The sequence below is a fragment of the Callithrix jacchus genome, chromosome 3 (genome assembly GCF_049354715.1).
Source record: "Callithrix jacchus isolate 240 chromosome 3, calJac240_pri, whole genome shotgun sequence".
Taxonomy (NCBI): Eukaryota; Metazoa; Chordata; class Mammalia; order Primates; family Cebidae; genus Callithrix; species Callithrix jacchus.
The window spans coordinates 115,055,315-115,078,490 of NC_133504.1; the positions used below are offsets into that span (position 1 = coordinate 115,055,315).

At 44.3% G+C, this 23,176-nt stretch overlaps 2 protein-coding genes across 4 annotated transcripts in view; both read left to right on the top strand.

Moving 5' to 3' along the window:
* The window catches only part of SCD5 (stearoyl-CoA desaturase 5), a 172,833-nt gene that overhangs the window by 43,826 nt on the left and 105,831 nt on the right, over window positions 1–23,176 (top strand). The window lies entirely within an intron of this gene.
* On the top strand, window positions 12,991–22,935 carry LOC128931597 (uncharacterized). 2 transcript variants are annotated; one of them, XM_078366974.1, is made up of 4 exons: window positions 12,991–13,077; window positions 14,824–14,896; window positions 15,874–16,075; window positions 17,031–22,935. In XM_078366974.1, exons 1-4 carry the CDS (start codon window positions 13,055–13,057, stop codon window positions 17,132–17,134), a joined length of 402 nt encoding a protein of 133 aa, XP_078223100.1. In that variant the 5' UTR covers window positions 12,991–13,054; the 3' UTR covers window positions 17,135–22,935. The 2 variants fall into 2 exon arrangements, 1 of the variants encoding a protein (XP_078223100.1); XR_013533040.1 differs by having other exon boundaries at window positions 12,991–14,896; window positions 15,874–15,990.

Genomic DNA, 23,176 nt, shown 5'->3' on the forward strand with positions numbered 1-23,176 from the left:
TCTCAGTTTTCCTTCTAATAGTCTGGCCCCTCTGCTGTAGGACTGCTGAGGTCCACTCCAGTCCCTTCTTGCCTGGGGATCATCTGCAGCAGCTGCAGAACAGTAAGGGTTCCCACTAGTTTCTTCTTCTGCTATGTTTGTTCCAGAATGATGCCCACTAAATGCCAGTCTGATGAGTCCTTTGTGAGGTGACTCTTTGGATATATGGGGGTCAGGGTGCTGCTTGAGGAGAAAGTCTGTCCTTTATAGGAGCTCAAGTGCTGAGCTGTGAGCTCTGTTGTTCATTCAGAGCTGCTGGGCAGGTACGTTTAAGTCTGCTGCAGCAGAACTCATAAACCCCTTTTTCTTTTCCAGGTGCTCTGTCCCGGGAGTTAGGGCTTTATGAGTTTCTGTTGTGCTGCTGCCTTTTTTTTAGGGCTGCCCTGCCCAGCAAGGAGGCAGCCTAGTCACTGTCTGCCTGCAGAGGCTTTGCTAGGCTGCTGTGGGCTCTGCCCTACTGCCGTGTGAACTTCCCAGCAGTCCTGTTTATATGGGTGTGGTTAGAACTGCCTCAGCAATGGTGGCCCACCTCTGTAATGGCAGACTCTCTCTGTAATGGCGGGTTGCCTTGGCAACGGCGGATTGCCTCAACAATGGTGGACTACCTCCGTAGGGGTGGAGTGCCTCAGTAATGGTGGACGCTCCTCCCCCACAGAACTGGACCATCCCGGGTTCAGCTGTGCTTGCCATGAATCTCTCAACCCAGAGTGTTTCCAATTGCTGTTTTGTTGTTGTTGTTGTTGGGGTGGGTCCTGCCGAGCCTGATCACCTGCCTCCCTGCCTCAGAGCCTTTTGTTTTAAGTTGAGCGGTTGACTGTCTCCAAAGTGTTCCAGTAGCCTCCTTGAAAAGGTGCCGGGATCTGTGTGATTTCCTGTGTGGTGACCCACTGTGCTGGGTGAAACAATGGCGCTGAGATTCGTGGCGCTGTTTTGCCTGGGAATCTCCTGGCCTGGCTACCTGTTTCAGTCCCCTGTTTAATCAGATGAATGGGCGACTCTGCCTTCCCAGAGCTCCAATCGCCAGCTTAAAAGGGCAACCAGACCAGTGTATTTTGTACAGAGAACTGCCGCGCCAGGGCGCTGGCAAAACAGCCGCATCGGCCAAAACAGCTGCCCTGGCAACCCGTCGGGCTCCTCCGCCTGGGAATCTCCTGGTCTGTGGGTAATAAAGATCCATCTGGAAATGCAGCGTCCACTCACCCTCTGCACTTTCACTGGGAGCTGCAATCCTGAGCTGCTCCTAAACAGCCATCTTGGATCTTCTCCCAAAGATACATTTTTAATGGTAGCAAAGAAGACCTCCCTTTCATCACTGGGGTAAAGTGATGTCATTTTTGGGAAAATGAGATTCAGTATTTGGTGGGTAGGGTTCAATTTGTATCCATTTTCAACTCTGGAGTAGGTTTATTTAGGGAGAAAAAGGAAAACATATATAGCTGTGTGTGAAGAGTGGGGAGAGAGAGTGCGTGGAACTGAGTGGATGTTTGCATGCTCGCTGGTGAGGATTCCATGGAAACAAATACAGAGGCTTCTCCAGGCCTAGTTTTGGTGAGGAGACAGGAAAAGGGGTAGATTTTATTCAGCTGGGATTTAAGGTGAAGCTCATGCTTTGCGGAACAACCCAAAGGCTGGAAGATTCTGTCTCCTCAGTCCCATCTCTTTCTGGTGCTAAGCAGCCATTTGTTCCAATTAGTCTTGAATTGTAGTGACAGCTTTTGGTTTATGCAGGCCTGCAAATCATCCTAACCTAGGAGAAGTAAAATGGTGCCTTTTTTGGCTGAAACATTTCAGCTGGCTGCTTTTAAAAGGCTCTCTTCTTCCTACCTAGTCCCACTTCCCCATGCTTCCACCTTGCTAAATGGAGCCACAGACACCATTTTGGAGTGTCAAGATTTTGCCTGATTCTGCACAATAATTTTTTTTATATATATAATTTTTTAAAAGTCAAGGTCAACCTTAGAGAGATATTGCTTGTATTCTGCCTTCTGCATTCCCTAATCCTTATAGAATTACAAATTACCATACATGAGCAGATTCTCCTGGTTTAAAATTATATTTAAAGTTAAATACTTCAGGCCTTGTGATAGTGATTCTCCTGCCCAGAGATTTACGAGGCTTCCTTTTGCTTTAAAACTGGTCTTTAACAGGGCAGAGTTTCGTGCTCAATCCACAATCCAGGACTTTGTCACTGTCCTATTTTTAGAAATTCTTCCAATTTGTAGTCTAAAGGAGAGGATTGTTTTTCTAACAAAGATATTTTCTAATCTAGAGAAAATAGTATTTATTCCTCCATGGTTTTGTTTTAACCCCCTCCCTTCCATATAGAAGGATTCCTCATAGCCTCAATTTACCCACCTGTACAATGGGAGTACTAATTCAGCCTCGCCTGTTGTGATAATCAGGGAAGACATTGATGCTAAGGCAGTAAGTATTATACACATGTCTTCCCTCTAATTCTTGTTGTTGTTTTTTTAACCCCTCTTCCTCAAACACACCAACTCCTGTCCTCCTTGGCCTTGGATCAGTCTTAGGTCATTCACGAAACATTCCCAGAGCACTTGTGAGGCTGGCCCTGTGCTTGGCTCTGACTGAACAGAGTTGTCTTCCAGGAGGACATAGGGGAGGTGATCAAGAAATTAAATACCATAGAGCTGTGGCAAGTGGGATAATAGAAGTTTGCCCAGAGGACAGACCCCTAACAGCTTAGACGAGAATAGGAGGAGGTAGGGTGGGGAGTGTGGGGCTGCCAGGGAAGACTTAAAGAGGTGAATGATAAGTGGGAATTAGCCAGACAATGGGAACACAGACGTGAGAGAACGTGTGATTTCAGCAAATTGAAAATAGATTGGACAGCTCTTGTGGAAACCAAGCAGCCAATGTTTGAATTCTTTGCAGGTAGTATAGAGTTTATCATTCATGTGGTGGGAGTGGCTTTTCTCACCCATCCTGGTAGGATGGGTATTTTGAATTATTCTTTCAGTAAGAGTAAGGGATTGACCTCCTATCCTGTCCTGCCCATGGCGAAGGACATGCCCTGGTGAGATGGCTGCCTAGAGTTGGCATGCACTGGTCCTCAGAACATCGGTGATAACAGGGTAGGGAATGTGCCTGGATCATGGTTCATTGTCACAGTGCTCTATCCAACTGGGGTTGTTTGCTATGACCCGAGTTTGGAATTTGCAAGGGTAGTTCTTCAGAGAAAGACTTTTCAAACTGTAAATCACAGCCCATATTTGCTGTGGGTTATAATATCAATAGTTTGCAAACAGCATTTTACAAAATGAAATAGAGAACAGGACATTAAACTATATCACACAAATAAGGTCTAGATTATTTATTAAGAACATTTTTCTGCAAGTAATTGTATTAGCCTGGGTGAACACTTGCAGTCATTGTCACCATTACATTCTTAATCTTTACAAAGTGTGCTTTTTTGCTTCTAATTTCGCATGTCTTTTTATTCCCTTTACCTCTTGCATATGTGAAGAAGTCATTGTTACTCAGGCATTTTGGTGACAGTGTTTGGTCCTGTGTTATTCCTGCAGGGTGTTGGCATGTAGGTGGCTCCTCCTTGTCCTCAGTCTGTCACTCACCTACTCTAAACACAGAGGATGGGGTGATGGATCTCCAAGTTATCCATGTGGAGGACCATGTCTATAAATGCTCCAGCCCTCCCAATGGCCAGCCCATGCCAACTTTGGCTCTCAGCCACCTTAGTTGATAATATTAATGAAAGCAAAAATTTTTGTGGGCAGACTGTGTGCCATCCATTGAGTTGTATACTTTATGGACTATTTTGTGTAATCCCCACTACAGTTGTTCACAGTAAATCCTCTTAATATTCCCACTTTTCCAGATAAGGAAATCAAGGCCTAGGGAAGTGACTTGCTGCAGTTATACAGCTAGTAAGTATAGAGCTGGGATTTGATCCCATAAAGTCTGATTCCAGCGTGCCTACTCTTAGCCACTATACTTATATTGCCTCTGAAATAAATATAAAACGTGCTTGGGGTATAAAGCCTAAAGTCATTTCAAATGAATAACTCCCAAATCAGCATGAGGCTGAAGTTGACGGCTTTAAACAGCATATAGTTCTTTAATGACTTCTAAGGCAGTGATTCCTAATGTGTTCATATCACAGTTGTCCTTCAACATGAATCTGTGAAATAGCTGGATGATTTAGAGTAAAGTTGTATAATGTTGGCATTTGATACTATTTCTCTGAGTCTAGTATCAAGATATGGTTTCTGTCCACCAAGGGGGATATAGTTTTTGTAATTTGAAGACACTAAACTATTTCTAAGAAGGAAACATTTCCCATTTGGCTCAGTTTGTGTTGTTATTTACTTCTCTGTTTATGTAAATGTTTTGTTTTCTTAAAATAGTAAAGGAGTAAAGAATGTGCCATCTCAAAATATCTCAAATTGGTATATTCATTACTTTGATCTAAAAACACTGGAGAAATTGTAGTTTAATAAAAGACTAGCTGGCCTGTATTTTCCTGTGTATAGAAAGTCATAAGAATTCTTTTGGGAGGGGTACCTTTTCCCTACCAGGGTGAGAGTCTATTCCTTATCACTGGGGACTGGGATTTGGTGCTGCAACAGGTATGAATGAATAGACTTTCTGAAGTAACCTCTGTATTCCACTGGCTTTACGCCCTCCATATATCTCCCAGTGACTCCCTAGAGTTTACTATCTCTATCCAGAACCCCTTGTCATTTCTTCACAAATTTATCATTCTTTGTCTCAGAAGTATAAAACTAACATGGTTTGGACACTTCTTTGGACTTTGCTGTCTTGTGAAAAGCCTCATGTACACTAGTACACTTTTTATTAGTTATAGTATAACTAATAAAAACTTGTATGCTTTTCTTGTTAACCTGCCCTGTGTCAGTTTGGTTCCTAGACCCAGCAGAATTGCCCCCATAAGAGCTCAGGGGAGGCAGAGGTGATCTTTTCCTCCCCGAAAGTAGATTGTAAGCTGCTTGAAAACGGTGTCCTGCAGTGACTCATGCACTGCTGTGAAGAATACTGTTGGTGATGCTGTGAGGAAGACAGAGCTACTGCTGTCTCCTTTCCCTGGCCTTTTCCACTGAAGTTCAGAGTGCATGATTGGATGCCCTGCTAAACTGGACCAGTCCTGCTGTCTACTGATAAATGTAGCAGATTGAGTTCTTTGTTTCTTCCCGTTTTGTTTTCTTCTTCCCCTAACCTCTGTAAATGCACTTGTACTGTTTCCTGGGCCTCAGGGTTGTTTAGGACCATCCATAGTGGGTAACCGTCTGTAAACATTTTTTTTTTCTGAGGCAAAGTCTCACTCTGTCACCAGGCTGGAGGGCAGTGGCGCAATCTCCGCTTATTGCAACTTCTGCCTCCTGGGTTCCAGTGATTCCCCTGCCTCGGCCTCCTGAGTAGCTGGGACTACAGGCATGTGCCACCATGTCTGGCTAAGTTTTTGTATTTTAGTAGAGATGGGGTTTCATCATGTTGGCCAGGATGGTCTCAATCTTCTGACCTCATGATCTGCCCACCTCAGCCTCCCAAAGTGCTGGGAATACAGGCATAAGCCACCGTGCCCGGCCACCATCTGCAGACTTAAAAACATATTCTTTAATTCCACTTTTCTGGAGTAATAAAGATGCTTTGTAACTTTTTTTTTTTGGCCTGTGTATATCAGGGATTGCAGCAGATGTGTTAAGTCTCAGCTGGGCAGGTGTTAAGACCAAACACCATTGTCCATCGATTATTTAAACTTTCATTTAAAATCTTGGCATGCTGGGCTTGGCTAAGTAGACATAAACACAGCTGAGGCTGGGCACGGTGGCTCACGCCTGAAATCCCAGCACTTTGGAGGCTGAGGTGGGTGGATCACCTGAGGTCAGGAGTTTGAGACCAGCTTGACCAATATGGAGAATCCCCGTATCTACTAAAAAAAAACAAACAATAGCCAGATGTGGTGATGCATGCCAAAGGAACTGGGTGAAAATAATGAAGGTTCTTTTGAGTGTCCTCTCCCCTACCTCTCCCTCATGCCCTATGCTTGCTCAAAGCCAAGGCACCCTTAGGCCTGAGCCTATCGATTCTCCCAGTGGCAAGTTTTTCCCACTTGTTTCTGGCAAGTGGATGGGCCCTTTTCATTGTTTCCCTTTTCCTGCTTTGACTCTGTGTGTAGATTCTAGTTCCCATTTAAGACTTGAAATTAAATCATTCTGGTTTAGGTTAAAATGGGCTCAAGGAACTGATTAAATTTCTCCCAACCCTAAGTCCTTTGCTCTTCTGTGGGACTGCTGCTTCATACAGCAACATGAACAAAAGCTTTCACTTAAACCTCCAAGTAATTTATTTTTCCTCAGCAGTAATCTTCTTGCCTTCCACAATTGATTGAATTTGTCCTTTTTGAGAATAGCTCAACTGTGGTCTCAAAGATCAGTTCTTCCTCCCTCTCGTCCTGATTCCATAGATCTGAACTGCAGCCTTTCCATGGCTGCTGGTTTCCTTGTTTTAACCCTACTACTCCAAGCTTTTGCCCTCTGCGGTTCTTGTTTTCTCCTGGTGCCAATGGCAGGGATAAAGTACCATGGGAAATCCCTTTATAGAAAGAGAGTTGCAAAGACAGTTGGCTAACAGCATATTGATGGCTGCCTGGTCTGCTGATTTTGATTCATACATAATATTTGCAACTATAGAAAGCCTTGCAAGGGCTGACATAACAAAAATGACAGGTGGCATCTATTTGATCACTTATTATGTGCCAGCCACAATGTTAAATACCTTAATAAACCTCTCATTTAATTTTCACAAAATCCTACAAGGAAGCTACTGTTACCACCCCCATTTTAAGTAAGAGGAATATAAGTGAACTTTGGAGAAGTTAAGTAGCTAATATGTGGTAGAGCTGAAATTTAGACCCAATGAGCCTTGTTCTAAAACCTTGGTAGCAGTGGGTAAGAGAAAGGAATGAGCTTTCGAGTCAAGGAGTCTAAGTCTGAGAGCTGGCTCTAACATTTATTAGCTGTGAGACTCAGGCAGGCTTTAACCTTCCCAAGTGCCAGTTTCCTCATTTGCATTTATAAAGAATATCATCTATCTTTCAGAGTCATTATAAAAAGTAGGATTATAAAGTGCTCAGCACAGTGTCTGGTCATAGTAGATGCTCAATATATATATATGCATGGTAATATTGAAACAGGAGAGTTCCCTTATCCCCCTTGCAGGGAGTGTGACAAGAGTGATGGACAGCAAGATGGATGGGAAGCCAGAAGCGGGGGAGGAGTGGGAAGGTGGTCTTCCCTGGAGTCAGGCTGCCCAGTGGCTGGACTCTTTTCCGACTGCCCCGGGCTGAATTCCCCTTGGCATCTGTGTCGTTCCACCATCGCTGGTCTGCTGGTGTCTGTTTGTGTGTTCCTCTACTCCTCTTGATGTCCAGCCTCTTGTATCTGTGTCCACCTAAGGTTTCAGGTTTTTAAAGGCACAGGAATGGGGGGATGGGGGGGATGAGGGTGTGGTGGGGTAGAGTGGTCTTTTTTTTTTTTTGTCTGAGGCAGAGTCTCACTCTGTTGCCCAGGCTGGAGTGCAGTGGTGTGATCTTGGGTCACTGCAACCTCTGCCTACTGGGTTCAAGCGATTCTCCTGCCTCAGTCTCCTGAGTAGCTGGGATTACAGGCATCCACCACCACGCCTGACTAATTTCTGTATTTTTAGTAGAGGCGGGGTTTCGCCATGTTGGCCAGGCTGATCTTGAACTCTTCACCTAGGTGATTCACCCTCCTAGGCCCCCCAAAGTGCTGGAATTACAGGCGGGAGCCACTACACCTGGCCAGTGGTCTTGGAAAATGTAACATTTGGGTGTAAAAGCAGGAGTGCCTGTTCTCACTTGGGTATGTGGGCACAGGCTGGAGGGTGGAGCCCTGCCCTTCTCTACTAAACACTCCTTGCCCCATTTCCGTATCAGTGCTACTTCTGCTTGGATATTTACTCTTTCTATTTACTCTATCATGTCTTCTTCAAATGTCTTGGAAACCTTTTGGTCTCTTGTCTCTACCTTATCAGTCACCTTCTGTCCAGATTTCTGTGGAACAGAGAAAAACATATGAAGGAAAAGCTTGTGGTACGGAATGCAGTAATCAATTGGTACAGCTGATATGCTTCAGGAAATTAAGACAAAAACCTGATTGATCTGAAGAGAGAAAATTCAGGTTTAACTAGAGGATAAAAATAGGTCATCATGGTCTCAGATGAAAGCCAAAGAGAGAAAAAGAGGCAAAGTGTACATGAGACAATGAGAATTCTCTCCAGAAAAGACATATTTACAGCATCTCATCTCAACAAAAACACTTTTCCTCTTAATTGGCTGAAAGGCACTCCTCAGCTAAGGGAGCACTAGCCTGGTCATCTGGGATGTCCTTTTGAATATTTTCCCCAGGTTCCCATTTTCCTGCCAGCTGGTATTGCTTCCATAATTTTCTAATTCAGTGACAATGGAAACTATTCAGTCCCCCACTTTCTCTCCTGTACTGCTCAGCTTGTGTAACTCTAGTTGTCATAGGATCTCAGTTCTGGTATTTTGGATTGTGGGCAACGGTTTCATAAAGCAATTTTTAAGAAAAATGAAAACTCGTATAGCACTTACTGTAAGCCAGGCACTGCCCTATGCCCTTTATAAATATTAAATCATTTGATTTTTAGAACAACCCTAGGCGGCAGGTACTATTCTTTTTGCCATGTTGCAAACAAATAAACTGAAGCATAGAGAGATTCAATAACTTGCCCAAGGTGATATGGCTAGTATTTGGCAAAGCCAGAATTTGAGTCTATTTAGCCTGCATTTAGTGTCTAGCCTCTTAACCACCACTCTGTGCTACCTCCTACCTACCACAGTTATATGCAATATTCTCTGATACTTTCTATTCTAGTTGATATTCTATACTTTTTTTTTTTTTGAGATGTAGTCTCATTCTGTCGCCAGGCTGAAGTGCAGTGGTGTGATCTCAGCTCACTGCAACCTCCACCTCCCTGCCTCCTGGGTTCAAGTGATTTTCCTGCCTCAGCCTCCCAAGTAGCTGGCACTAAAGGTGCACACCACCATGCCCAGCTAATTTTTGTATTTTTAGTTGAGACGGGGTTTCACTGTGTTAGCCAGGGTGGTCTCAATCTCCTGACCCCGTGATCCACCCACCTTGGCTTCCCAAAGTACTGGGATTACAGGTGTGAGCCATTGTACCCAGCCCATACTCTATAGTTTTAATTTTAAAAATGGTGTCTGGGTGTGATTCATGAAATGATCTTGCCACTTTTTAATGGGTACCAACACAAAGTTTAAAATCCATTGGGCAGGGGTGGGAGGAGGGAGAGGATTGGGAAGAATGGCTAATGGGTGCTGGGCTTAATACCTGCATGATGTGCACAGCAAACTGCCATGGCACACATTAAACTATGTAGCAAACCTGCACATGTACTCCTGAACTTAAAATAAAGGTGGGGAAAAAAAACCAAACACTGGGTTAGACCCTCTCTGTTGTGAGATGGACACATCAGCCTGCCTTTGCCTGGTGCCTGAAACATTCCATTCATGTCTCTCTTTGTTCTGATGCCATGCGCACCCAGCAAGTCAGTGCTTAGGATTTGGCTTCCCACTGAGGTCCGCCTGCAGGGAAATAACGCATTGGTTACGTGGACTTTTGAGTCTCCCCGTGAATTAGAAAACCATCTCACTGGTTTAGGCTATGAGATTAGATAATGTGAATCTGCCCCCAAGAAATGGGTCCTTGAGAAATGGAGTCATCAGATCAGACTTCAGTGCCAGCGAGGCCGAGGACTGTGAGGACCTTGATTTTGTCAAGGTCCACTCTGACAGTTTTTGTAGGATAGCTTGCAAGATTTCTTCCTGGGGTGGTGAATCCTAGCCCTGAGGACTGACTGTGGGAGCATGATACTAAACATTTGTTCCATAACCAGAAATAGGCCCAATACCTTTGTTTTTCCTCTTTGTCCTCATTTACTCAAATATCTTTCTACAGAAAAGAAACTGATGTTACTTTCCCACCTCAGCTTTGTTATACTGCACGAATAAATACAACACATCACCTCCAAATAATTGATTGAAATGCAGTCCCTTTCCCTCTCACTCCACCCTGTCTCTCTCTCAAGATGGTATCTAGTGGGGCCATGTCTTCATGCATTATGCATCTCTATGATTATACATTAACTTCTTGAGAACTAGAAAGTGATACCTAAATTCTTCAAGCATGTTTGGTTATGCTACATAATTGATTACATCTTTTATTTATAAAAATTTACTTTCTGGAAGTTCAGACATAAGTTCTGCCAACCCATCTTCTCTATTAGATTTCAACTCCCAGCATGAAGTCCAAAAACTCACCTACAGATTTCAGTCTTTGTAAGCCCTTAAGCAGGCAGCCAGCCAGAATGAAGTCGGGCATTCCAGACAAGTGAGACTGGCCTTAAGCCAACAGGCACCTGTACTGACCTCTTCCTATGGGTATACAGCTTGCCAAGACCTTAAGTGCCTGGGGAAACCTATTTCCAATTTTAAGGCCTTAGTAGCTGCTGTGTCCCAAATTATAAGCAGTTAGGGACTTTTTGTACCTGAGTAACTGTAATCAGGTAATGGGAGAAGTTGTTAAACCTTCCTAGTTTGTATGAGTGGGAGGATAATATAAGTAAAAAGAAATATGGTAACCTTCTGGGGAACAGACTGCACAATGAAAACATTTTGTTTTGTCATTTAAAACATATTTGGGAGAAATTGTAAACAGACAAAATAAACATAACTAGCATGGTCAACAAACACAATTATTGATGTAATCAAGTTATAACTTTTTTCAGCCAGGCTCCATGGCTCATGCCTATAATCCAGCAATGTGGGAGACTGAGGCAGGTGGATCACTTGAGCCTAGGACTTTGAGACCATCCTGGGCAACATGGAGAGATCTCGTCTCTACTAAAAATAGAAAAATTAGCCAGGTGTGGTGGTGCGTGCCTGTAGTCCCAGCTACTCAGGAGGCTGAGGTGGGAGGATGGCTGGAGCCCTGGAGTGTTGCACTGAGTCGAGATTGTGCCACAGCAATCCAGCTTGGGCCCTAGAGCCAGACCTTGTCTCAGCAACGACAACAACAAAAAAGAAGTTAATAGCCAGGTGTGGTGATGCCTGTAATCTCAGTACTTTGGGAGACCAAGGCATGAGGATTGCTTGAGGCTGGGAGTTCAAGACCAGCCTGTGCAACATAGTGAGACCCTGTCTCTACATAAAAATTAAAAAAATTAACCAAGCATGGTGGTGCATGCCTGTAGTCCCAGCAACTCGGGAAGCTGAGGTAGGACGGTTGCTCAAGCCTAGGAGGTAGAAGTTGCAGTGAGCCCACGATTGCACCACTGCACTCCAGCCTGGGTGACAGAATAAGACATGTCTCAAATATATACGTGTGTGTGTGTGTGTGTGTGTGTGTGTGTGTGTGTGTAATTTGTTCCCCTGTTGACCTTTTACACTTTATTTAATAGGCTGGAGTGCAGTGGCACAATCATGACTCCAGCTCACAACACCCAGACAGGGCCACGACAGCAGGATAGAGGGGCATGCGGGAGCTACTCTTCTTTTCTGGGGTTTCCTGGGTAGAGTGTGCCCTGGGGACCAAACGTGGCCACTCAGAATAGAGAGCTGGTGTGAGGTCAGATTGGGTCCTGTCTCACAGGACAACCTACTAGAGAGGCAGAGAGACCCCAGCAGCAAGAAGCTAGAGGTGGGATAAAGGTGAGCTTTAATAGGCAGGAGGACAGTGGCATAATCATGGAGGATTTATTTCTAAATCCTTCTGGGCTTGAGAGATCCTCCTGCCTCAGCCTCCTGAGTAGCTGGGACTATAGGTAGGAGCCACTATATCCCACTAATTTTTTAATAATTTTTTATAGATATGGGGGTCTCACTGTGTTGCCCAGGCTTGTCTTTAACTCTTGATTTCAAGCAGTCCTCCCGCCTCAGCCTCCCAAAGTGCTGGGATTGTAGGTGTAAGCCACTGAGCCTGGCCTCAGTCATTTTTAGGAAATAGACTGTCCTCCTGTCACTCTAACTTATAAGCTCAGTCTCAGTTCAGAAATTAGAATGACCAGCCCAAGCTGAGAATCCAACCTTTGAACTTGATTTAATGTTTGTCATCCCTTCCTCATCCCAGGCCTGGATCCAACTGGGAGTCTCAGTGGGAAGGGCTAGGGGGTAGGTAGGAGTCTCTCTATGGCTTCTCTCTTTCTATGCATCTTTCTTTCCCCAGGATTGGGTGGGTCGGTAGAGAGTTAGGGACAAGGGATTAGGGATAAGGAAATTAGAAAGGTTGGCTTTCCCCTCCCTGAGCCTGGCCATTGTCTGATGTGTTCGGCATTGTGGTGGGCTCTTCAAAGACCCCCATCACTGGTGATCTCTCACCTGTAATTGTCTGGACATAGAAAGATGCATTTATTTATTTATTTATTTATTTATTTTGAGACAGAGTCTCGCTAGAGTGCAGTGGCACAATCTCAGCTCACTGCAACTTCTGCCTTTCAGGTTCAAGTGATTCTCATGCCCCAGCCACCTGAGTAGCTGGGATTATAGGCATGTGCCACCACACCCAGCTAATTTTTGTGTTTTTAGTAGAGAGGGGGTTTTGCCATGTTGGCCAGGCTGGTCTCAAACTCCTGGCCTCAAGTGATCTACCCACTTCAGCCTCCCAGAGTGGTGGGATTAAAGGCATGAGGCACCATGCCAAGCCAGAAAGATGCATCTTTATTTTAGGTGATACCTGGGGATTTATTTCTAAGACCCCAGGAATCCTATGCCCATCTCTGGCTTCTTGCTGCTGGGGTCTCTCTGCCCCTCTAGTAGGTTGCCCTGTGAGACAGGATCCAATGTGACCTCACACCAGGTCTCTCTTCTGAGTGACCATGTTTGGTCCACAGGGTACACTCTACCCAGGAAGCCCCAGAAAGGCAGACCAGCTCTTGCATGCCCCTCTAGGCTGCTCTCATGGCCCACTCTGGGTGTCGCAGGTATGCCTCTGGGACCTGTATGTCTGCTGGTTCCAGCTATGGTGAAACTACTTTAAAGCTCTCCAAGCGGTCCATGCAGGCTGCCTGACTGGGCTGGGAATGAAGAAGATACAACTCTTGCCCATCTTTCTTTGGGAGATTTTAAGGGGGACATTAACAGTTCCCCCCACAAAAGCTCTTCACCTATATGCCCACCCCCTCTCTGACCCCTTTTCATATCCTTGATCTGGAGGAGGCATCCAAGAGTGACAGAGCTGGGTCTCAATAATTTCCTTTGTGAATTCTGTGTAAGGGGGTGTGTTTCACAGTCATGTGGGTATCTGATATCTATCATATTGGCGCCTCAATTGAAATGGAGGCAGAAAGAGTCCCATTCTAATGTCTTGTTACATAAACAATAGAGAAAAAGGCAAAGGTGTATGTTTTAGTTCTCTGTTGCTGCCTACCAGCCAGAAATGGAGTGGTTTAAAACAACACTGATAGACTATTTCTCATTATTTTTTGCTGGCTGGTTAGCTCCTCTGCTGGTCTCACCTGGGCTGGCTCGTGCAGCTGCTGTCACTTACACGGCTGGTGGTTGGTACTGACAGTTGATTGGGTGCCTTGGTTTTCTTTCTCATGCTTCTCATTCCCTGGTAGGTGACACTGGTCTCCTTTCAGGACAAGCATGGCAGTGTTTCAAGGGAACCAAGTGGAAGCTCCAAGGCCTCTTGAGGCCCAGGCTCTGAAAATCACACAGCATCACTTTCATACATTCTGTCAGCCAAACAAAATCACGAGACCAGCCCAGATACTAGATATAAGAAGTGGGAAAAGAGGCTGGGCACAGTGGTTCGTGCCTGTAATCCCAGTACTTTGGGAGCCAAGGCAGGCAGACCGCTTGGGCCCAGGAATTTGAGACAAGCCTAGGCAATATGGCAAAACTATCTCTACCAAAAAAAAGAAAAAAAAATTAGCTGGATGTGGTGGCGCATGTCTGTAGTCCCAGCTACTTGTGAAGCTGAGGTGGGAGGATCACTTGAGCATGGAAGGCAGAGGCTGCAGTGAGCTCTGGTTGCACCACTGTGCTCCAGCCTTGGTGTTGAAGTGAGACCCTGCTCAAAGTAATAATAAAAAAAAGAATTTGGAAAGGAGTCTCTACCTTAGTCTTAGTCTTAGTCTTTCGCTCTCCCCTATAGTTCACGACGCAGAATTCTGCCTCCGTCAGTTCTGGCTCTAGACTTTCTGAGCAGATTTAGGGTAAAGGATTAGGGGAAGAATTAGGGTAGAGGATTAGGGGAAGAATTAGAAGTTGTCTCCTTATTGGTTTGGCTTACATTTGGAAGGGTAGAAGGATGAGAAAAGAAAGATCCAGAAGTTGAGAGGAGGGAGGAGAGAAAGTAGAGCCAACTGTGACTGACCTTGGAAAAGCACTCCAAAAGGATAAATCACAGAATGGGAACTGGGAGTCTTTAATTTAGGGACTAGGGTTCCAGGCCAGGCAGGTGCTTTCATTAAGGAAGTTATGAGTAAGTCAGTATGTCTGTCTGTGTTGGGTGAGTGAGACCCTCCAAAGCTTTTTGTGAAAATGAACTTCACTATAGATTGGATTCCACCTTGGGAACTGGCTAAAGCCACACTATGAGTTGTTGGCTGACACTGGTTCCATAATGCCCAAACCCAGCCTGACATCCTCCCCGTCCACCTGCCCCACTGGGCACACCTTGCACTCCCATCCTTTCTCCCCTCTGACTTTTGTATTCCTAGGGAAGGTGAGCAACAGCAAAGCGAGTGCTGGGTGCCAGCAAAACAACCTTCAGGTTCCCAGTTTCTGGAAGAGGTGAGTGAGAGAAGCGAGGGAATCAAAACAATGATTTCCTCCATGTCTCTGCTCTGCTTTGGGCTGTACATTCAAAGCTCAGGGTTTTCATTTAAAAAATCACTGCTAAAGTCCTTAGGGGGTGGATGCTTTCTGTGTGTTTATCTCAAGTTTAAGTTGAAAGGACCTGTGTTTCCCATCAGATGCCCCCAGCAGGAATAAAGTGGGAGGCTGGTGACATTTGAAGGACAGGTCAGATTGCTGAGACACGAAGTGCCCAGGGCTGGTGTTGAGCCTGCACAGGTGAGCAGGCTCAGGCTGCAGACTGTTGAAGCAGATAAGCTTGAGTGGGGATAGAGAGGGGTCGGGACCTGTGCTTGCCTTACATTTTAAACACATCAAGTCCACAGAAGAATTTATTTTCTACTTTCAGAGAACAGATATATTCCTCTCTTTAAGAGAATACTCTGTGCTAAAAAAATTATCAAGTTTTCATTGTGGCTTTTCATGATCATGAAGCATGGCTAAGCAGAAGCCTGTCCAGCTGCACCTGACTCTACATACTTCCTAAAGTACTCTGTATTCCTCTTGTCCTCTTCCAAGCCTTGGCCCATCTCAATCCTAGTGCATTTCTTTGAGCACACACGTAGTAATAGATACTTTAGAGCAGAGTTGGGGTGAGTTTGGGGTGTGTGAATCCCTGTGCCTTGGCTGGGGCCATCCCCACACATGACCAGCTGGCAGAGTGAGGCTTTACTAGCCACGACCTCCCTCCAGGGCAGTGCGTGGAGGTTGCCGGCAGGGGGTGCTGCGCCCACACTGCTGGCACCGGGATGTGGGCATTACCAGGCTTCATAAATTGCTGTAAAGTTAAAACTGGAGGCGATGTTAGAAACCGTGTCATCCACTGGTTTCCATTTGATCGTGAGGAACCTATGATCCTGAGAGTTGAGGTCCTGGTGGGAATGGAGCTAAAATAGAGCCCTCTCAACTTCCAGGCCAGGACCTCCACTTGTCACATTCCCATGTCCTTCCCCTCGAGTGACTACAGATGTCTTACCAGTGTTGAGAGGGAAATGATTTGCATGTGGAAGAATCAGCAAGGACAAGAACAGGTACTTCGTGCTCTTTGCCTGGGAAATCAGAGAGTGAAGCTTTTTGCATTTGGCCCTGATAACAGTCAACCCTCAAATAGTAGGGGTGAGATAATTATTTTTAAATGATTATATTTAAAAAATCAATTTGGGGAAAAAAATTAGAATTTGCTACAAATCATCAAAACATTTGCCCATCCTCTGAGAGGCCATATATTGTGGTGTCAGTCTTCACCTCTGTTATTACCAGCTGGGTGATCTTGGCCAAGTTTCTAAACTCCATTTTGCCTCAAATGTAAAATGGGTTTGGTGAAGATTAAATGAGATAAGACATAGAAAGTGCTTTTTTTTGGGTCATGACATATCCTAAGTACTCAAAAGTGCCAACTGTAGTAATAATAGGGGCTTTTGGCAGCTATAACTTGGAACTGCTGTGTAGTTGTATCGACCCCAATGGAGAAATGTTCCCTTTCACCAGTTGGATATGTAGCTGTGGGGTGGGTAGCTTCTCTACGATCTACCAGGATCCTCTCCAGAAACCAAAGCTATGGCCAGAAGTTGGCTAAGGTGAGGGAGCGAAGAGTAGGTATGGAAGGGTAGAGGGAATGAGTGAGTGGCTTGATAGCCTAAGCTGGAGAGTAAGAAAGAATTGAGAAAGAGAGCAGGCATGCTGGGGTGTCCTTCTTATAGGCAAACAAATAAATAAATAAATAGCCATGAAACAGACAGTGATAATCTTTTTTAATGTAGAAATCTTTTGGTTCTTTTTAATCAAGTATTTTATGTGATGCTTACAGAATACATTTATTAAGTATTTTGTACAGCTCTTATTTTTTGTTTTTGTTTTACAATTTGAGTGATACCTGCAAAAGGTAGATATAGTTCTAGATAGCAGATTTTGTTTTTGGCTAATTAGATTGACCTTGGGTCCAATCTGTAATATGTTTCAAATATTTAAATTTTGTTTAGATTAGTCTTCTCTGTGACTGTTTTTGCCCCCTAGCCCTCCTAACTCATTTTGCCATTGATATCAACTTGACTTTGTTTTTTTCTGTTTTCAGAGTTTGATCCAGTAGTTGTAAAATGCTTTCAGATCACAACATGCAACCCTGCCTTGACAGAAAGGCACAGTATCAATAAGAGATGGCCAGAAAGGCAAGCATGAAAATAGTATCCCTGAGTTTTTTCCAGTGGCACATGATACAACATTGAATAATTGCTGGGTATATTTGACAAATTGAAAATACAGTTCATTAGGGAGCTGGGGAACTTAAAAATCAGGAAAAATTATGAGGGGATTATAGTGTGCAGCCACCAGAAAATGGGGCAGCAGGAATCTGGGCTGAATTGGTGATCTGTCTGAGTGGGAGCTGCAGCCACTGAGCAAAACTTTCTTTAGTCAAGGTGACTTAGAGGGAAATTGTGATAAGTAGAATGAATGAAAAAAAATGAACATCCAGAATATCTAGAGAATGCAGTGAAATCCACCAAGGGCAATACTATTTCTACTGCATGAATGGTCAAAAAAAATCTGAACATGTTGTTCACACAAGAGGCAATACAAATAGAAAACAAATCCTTAGAAAAGGACCCATCCTCCTTAGTAATTATAAGAAGTTAAGACACAAAACTCTGCAATGCTGTTAAACTGGCAAATTATAATTATAAAATCAAAAACTGGCAAGGCTTTTGAGAAAGTTATATCCTTATACTAACATAAATTAGTACAGTATTTCTGGAAAGCAACATGGCAAAGTGTAATAAACCGTAAAACATCACATCCTTTGAGCTAGTATATGTTTGAGACTACATCCTGGAGAAACAAAGAAAAATAGAAAAAAAATCCTTAAAATCATTAAAAAAAATTAAAAACAAACTATGGTTCAGCATGGTCACTCATGCCTGTAATCCTAGCACTTTGAAAGGCTGAGGGATCACTTGGGCCCAAGAGTTTGAGACTAGCCTGGGCAACATGACAAGACCCTGTGTCTAGAAAAATTTTATTAAAAAATTAGCTGGGCATGGTGGCATGCATCTGTAGTTCCAGCTACTCAGGAGGCTGAGGTGGGAAGATTGCTTGAGCCCAGGAGGTCGAGGCTACAGTGAGCTGAGGGCACCACTGCACTCCAGCCTGGGCAACAGAGCAAGACCTTGTCTCAGAAAGAAGCCCCAAAGTATGGTATAAAATGAAATATAATATTACTATTAAGAATGATACATATTTTGTGAGACAGGGTCTCGCTCTGTCACCCAGACTGGTGTACAGAGGCACAATCTCGTCTCACTGCAACTCTCGCCTCCCAGGCTCAAGTGATCCCCCCACCTCAGCCTCCAGTGTAGTTGGGACCACAGGTGCACATCACCATGCCCTGATAATTTTTAAATATTTTTTTGTAGAGATGGGATTTTGCTATGTTGCCCAGGCTGATCTCGAACTCCTGGGCTCAAGTGATCTGCCCACCTTGGTCTGGGATTTGGGTCCCAAGGTTCTGGGATTACAGGCCTGAGTCAGGTGTCTGGTTAAGAATGATAAATTTGTATGTTATAAAAAAATAGGTTTATATAAAATACAGTAAGTCCTCACTTAACATCATTGACAGGTTCTTGGAAACTGTGACTTACCTGAAACCAGTTTAACCACAGGCTAATTCATGTAAATACAGAGCTAAGTTCCTATGACATATTCTAGTCACAAAAACATCACCAAACTGCTAGATTAATACCCAAAACACTTCTATTAAAAATGGAAATAAATGTGAGCTACACGTACATTTCAGAAAGATTAATAAAAACAAGGAAAGTAAGTTTTTACCCAATTTTTGGTGAATCAGTGAGTGACAGCAGTCACGTGGTGGTGGGTAAGTCAAGGAATGTGTTTTTGCAATGAGAACATTGTCAGGAGCCCCTTCTCCCACCATGCAGTTGAAAAACGAGCAGTAAAGATGTGGTGGCTCCTCGAGCGCTTTCACACTGCATGGTTTGTTGTCGTGTATCTGTAGGAGTTTCCTGTATTTTACACATTTTTATTTTACTGTCATTTGTATTCATTTATTTCCCAACCCACTTATTCCACTTCAGGGTGGGAGGTAGCCGGAGCCTATCCCCAGCAACTCAAGGCACAAGGTGGTGACCAACCCTGGACAGTACGCCATCCCACCATAGGGTCTGCACACTCACACACACACACACGGTTGCTTAGATGTGGACCCTGTTGACACGCCAGTCAACTGATTGCACAATGCACCTCTTTGGGATATGGGAAGAAACCAAAGTACTCAGAGAAAACCCATACAGACGTGGGGAGAACTTGCAAACCACACAGACAGTGGCCCCGGCTGGGAATCAATTTTTTAAAATCTTATCAACATTATAAAAAGACCATGTTGATCAAAGTGACACTTTTTTGAGGACCTGCTATAATGATAGATGAAAAATAGTTGAGCTCAGGCTGGGTGTGGTGGTTTATGCCTGTAATCCTAGCACTTTGAGAGGCTGAGGTGGATGGACTGCCTGAGCTCAGGAGTTCGAGACCAGCCTGGACAACATGGTGAAATCCCATCTCTACTAAAAAAGATACAAAAAAATTAGCTGGGTGTGGTGGCATTCATCTGTAATCCCAGTTTACTTGGGAAGCTCAGAATGAGAATTCCCAAGTTAAACTGCCTCTGCTTGAGCCCGAGAGGCAGAGGTTGCAGTGAGCCGAGATCATGCCTCTGCACTCCAGCCTGGGCAATAAAGTGAGGCCCTGTCTCAAAAAAAAAAAAAAAGTTGAGCTCAACTTTATAAATATTGACTATAGGTTTGTTTAAAAAAAAAAAGAAAAAAAGCCCAAGCAACAATAAAGCTAAAAAGGGAAAATTTGTTACATGGCAGGGTGAGAAGTTAATTTGATTTTTCTGTTGCTATGATGTTTTGTATTTATCTCTTATTACAAAATTGGTTAAAAACACAACTTTTATTTTATTTTTATTATACTTTAAGTTCTGGGGTACATGTGCAGAACGTGCAGGTTTGTTACATAGGTGTACACATGCCATGGTGGTTTGCTGCACCCATCAACCTGTCATCTACATTAGATGTATATTTGCCTTATTTCCTTCCCTCCTTCCTTCCTTCCTTCCTTCCTTCCTTCCTTCCTTCCTTCCTTCCTTCCTTCCTTCCTTCCTTCCTTCCTCTCTCTCTCTCTCTTTCTTTCTTTCTTTTTTTTGAGATGGAGTTTCACTCTTGTTGCCCAGCTGGAGTGCAATGGCACAATCTTGTCTCACTGCAACCTCCACCTCCCAGGTTCAAGTGATTCTCCTGCCTCATCCTCCCAAGTAACTGGGATTACAGGTACACACCACCATGCCCAGCTAATTTTTTGTATTTTTAGTAGAGATAGCGTTTCACCATGTTGGCCAGGCTGGTCTCAAACTACTGACCTCAGGTGATCCACCCACCTTGGCATCCCAAAGTGCTGGGATTACAGGCGTGAGCCACCGCACCCAGTCACCACATTCTCTCTATCCAGTCTATCATTGATGGGCATTTGGGTTGGTTCCAAGTCTCTGCTATTGTGAACAGTGCTGCAGTAAACGTGTGTGTGCATGTAAAAACACAATTTTAAAGGCTGTGTCATATATTGTCATTCATCAAGGACTGAAAAAAGGTAAACCCTTACATCTTCATTATGTGGTTTCTCACAGCTGTGCAGATCTTAAACAGAAGCCAGAATAACACACAACTGCATCTTGGAGCTACAAACATTTCCTCCTGATTATACTTAGAGGAAAAGTGTGATTTCCAAGAGCTTTGAGTGGATGTCGGGGAAAATTATGTCAGGTTAACTCTCTGGTTGGCTCATCTGATGACAGAGCTTTAACTACTTGGATCTGATGCTTGGATTGTTTTGTTTGGTTTGGGTTTTTTTTGGAAGTGAGGGAGGCCAGTATAGGATAGAGGAAAGAAGCAAAGCGTTGAGTCCTTTCTGCTAGTAAGTATTTGCCACCTTCATCAAGGCAGCGCCACGTTTCCGCAGCCCTAGCTTCCTTCTTCTGGTCTGATCCTTCTTGCCCCATAAGCTTGTCATTCTCTGATGGTGATTTTTGCTGTGTTATCTACCTTTAACAGCAACAGTGATCTTAATAAAATGTAGTCTCACATTTCCTCCAAGTAGCTAGATGTTCTTAAGGCTTTAGGCACAGCCTTCATTGTATTTAATAGCGGCCGTCTTTCTTTTTGTCCTTGCACCTGTGTAAGCAGGGCACTAAATCTCGTAGGTCTCACCCCGATTGCCTCTTTGCAGCTCCAAAGACACCTGAGTCTCTGTACTTTGACATAGATTTTCTGCTTACATCAGGCAGTTAGGAGTCAAAGGGTGGTGGACCTGGGTCAACACCTCTGCTTTCATCAACCCTGCTTTCATCAACCATGTTCCCGAGACCCAGAGTGGGGAGATTCCCATGGCCCCCATTCAGGCACTCACAGAGGCTTCATGAGCATGTGATTCCTGAGCAGAGGTGAGAACGGAGCAGGGACCTTCATGAGTTTTTACTGGAGAAATGGTTACAGAATTCTCAGGCTGTTGTTTCTGAATTCTTTCTTCCTTCTCTTCTTTTTCCCATATTTTTCTTACGTTTTTTCCCCCATCCACACATTAGAAGGCTTCAAGATAATAAGGTAACATTTACTGAGCACATGATGTGTATCAGGCATGTTAACCTATTTAGTCTTCACAACTGCTCTAGGAAGTAGGTGGGTACAGCTATTATCCTCATTTTATAGCCAAGGAAACAGGCAGAGAGGGTAACTTCAAGCTCACTGTGTGGGATGAAGCAAGCTTCAAACCCAAGCAGTTAGCCCAGAGTGCAGGCTCTGGGCCATGTGCTCTGTACATGGTAACAGAGAAGCAGGCCTAGCTTGCCTATGCTCTGGGGAGGAGGCTGATGTGAAGGAGACCAAGGCTAGAGTGAAGAGTGAGGTGGGGTATGTGTGCTGGTGGGGTGTGGGCTGTGTATATGCAGAGCCTTGACCTGTTGTCTTGTCGTCCTGCCATTTACTCTGTGAATATACCCAGTGAACTTAACCTCTTTGCTTCTCAGTTTCCTCATTTGTAAAATTTCAGAAATACAAATAGTGCTTACCCCCTCATAGGGTTGTTGTGATGATTAAATGTGTTAATAAGTCCCTAGGACAGTGGCTGGTCCAAGAATGTTAGCCATTATCATCAGCAGCATCATTGATTTGTGAACCACTCTACCTCCTCTTTCTCCTAGTCAGGTAGTGACAAAAATAGCATTTCTACCAAGTTCCAGGTGGTGCTGATGCTTCCGGTCTGGTGTGGAAACCACACTTTGAGAACCACGGAGGTAGAGGATCTGGTAGCTCTTCCTTTCTTAGCACCCCACATTCCACTTCTTTCCCTGAGCTCTGTCCCTGGGTTGTTGTCACTTCCTGTCTTTACCTAGAGTGGCCAGCTTGTATGGCTATCAAGAACCAGTGAGGGGAGCTTCCCTCACAAGGGCTGGCTTTTAGCAGGATCTGATGGCTAGGGCTGTTTCCACTAGAGGAAGGTGCAAGCCGGTGAGAAGACGGAGGCTAGCAAGTGTTGAATGCATAGTGGGCACAGAACACACTTGAGTGAGTGGATCCAAGACAGCAGATGACTTTGAGAGTAATAGGAGGCCAGGCGGTTTATGCCTATAATCCCAGCACTTTGGGAGGCCAAGGTAGGTGGATCACTTGAGGTAAGGAGTTCCTCAAGACAGGTCTGGCCAACATGGTGAAACCCCATCTAAAAAATACAAAAATTAACCAGGCATGTAGCTGTAGTCCAAGCTACTTGGGAGGCTGAGGCAGGAGAATGGCTTGAACTCAGGAGGCAGAGGTTGCAGTGAGCTGAGATCACACCACTGCACTCCAGCCTTTGTGACAGAGCAAGACTCTGCCTCAAAAAAAAAAAAAAAGTAATAGAAACATAATAGAAAAGTAGAGAAAAGAATCTTCCTCCCTGGAAGAAAACGACCTTTGAGCACAGATGGAGGTGATGGAGGAAAGTGGGGCAAAAAGAGAGAGGGGCCCTAATGACCACATTCATGGTTGAAATTATGGGGTTTGTAAGAAGCAAAGGCTGCAGGTACCTTGGTCTGACCCAGAGAGATGATAGCTTGCCTTTCACAAAGTAAAAGGTAATAGTGTATAAATGAGAAAAGAGTAGGAGTTCCAGTCA

Excerpts from the sequence above, each read along its gene's own strand:
- LOC128931597 (XM_078366974.1), top strand. The coding sequence starts at position 13,055 with ATGGCCCACTCTGGGTGTCGCAG. Across the intron at positions 13,078-14,823 it reads GCCCACTCTGGGTGTCGCAG|GGAAGGTGAGCAACAGCAAA; the intron begins GTATGCCTCTGG and ends TTGTATTCCTAG. Across the intron at positions 14,897-15,873 it reads GTTCCCAGTTTCTGGAAGAG|GCCAGGACCTCCACTTGTCA; the intron begins GTGAGTGAGAGA and ends CTCAACTTCCAG.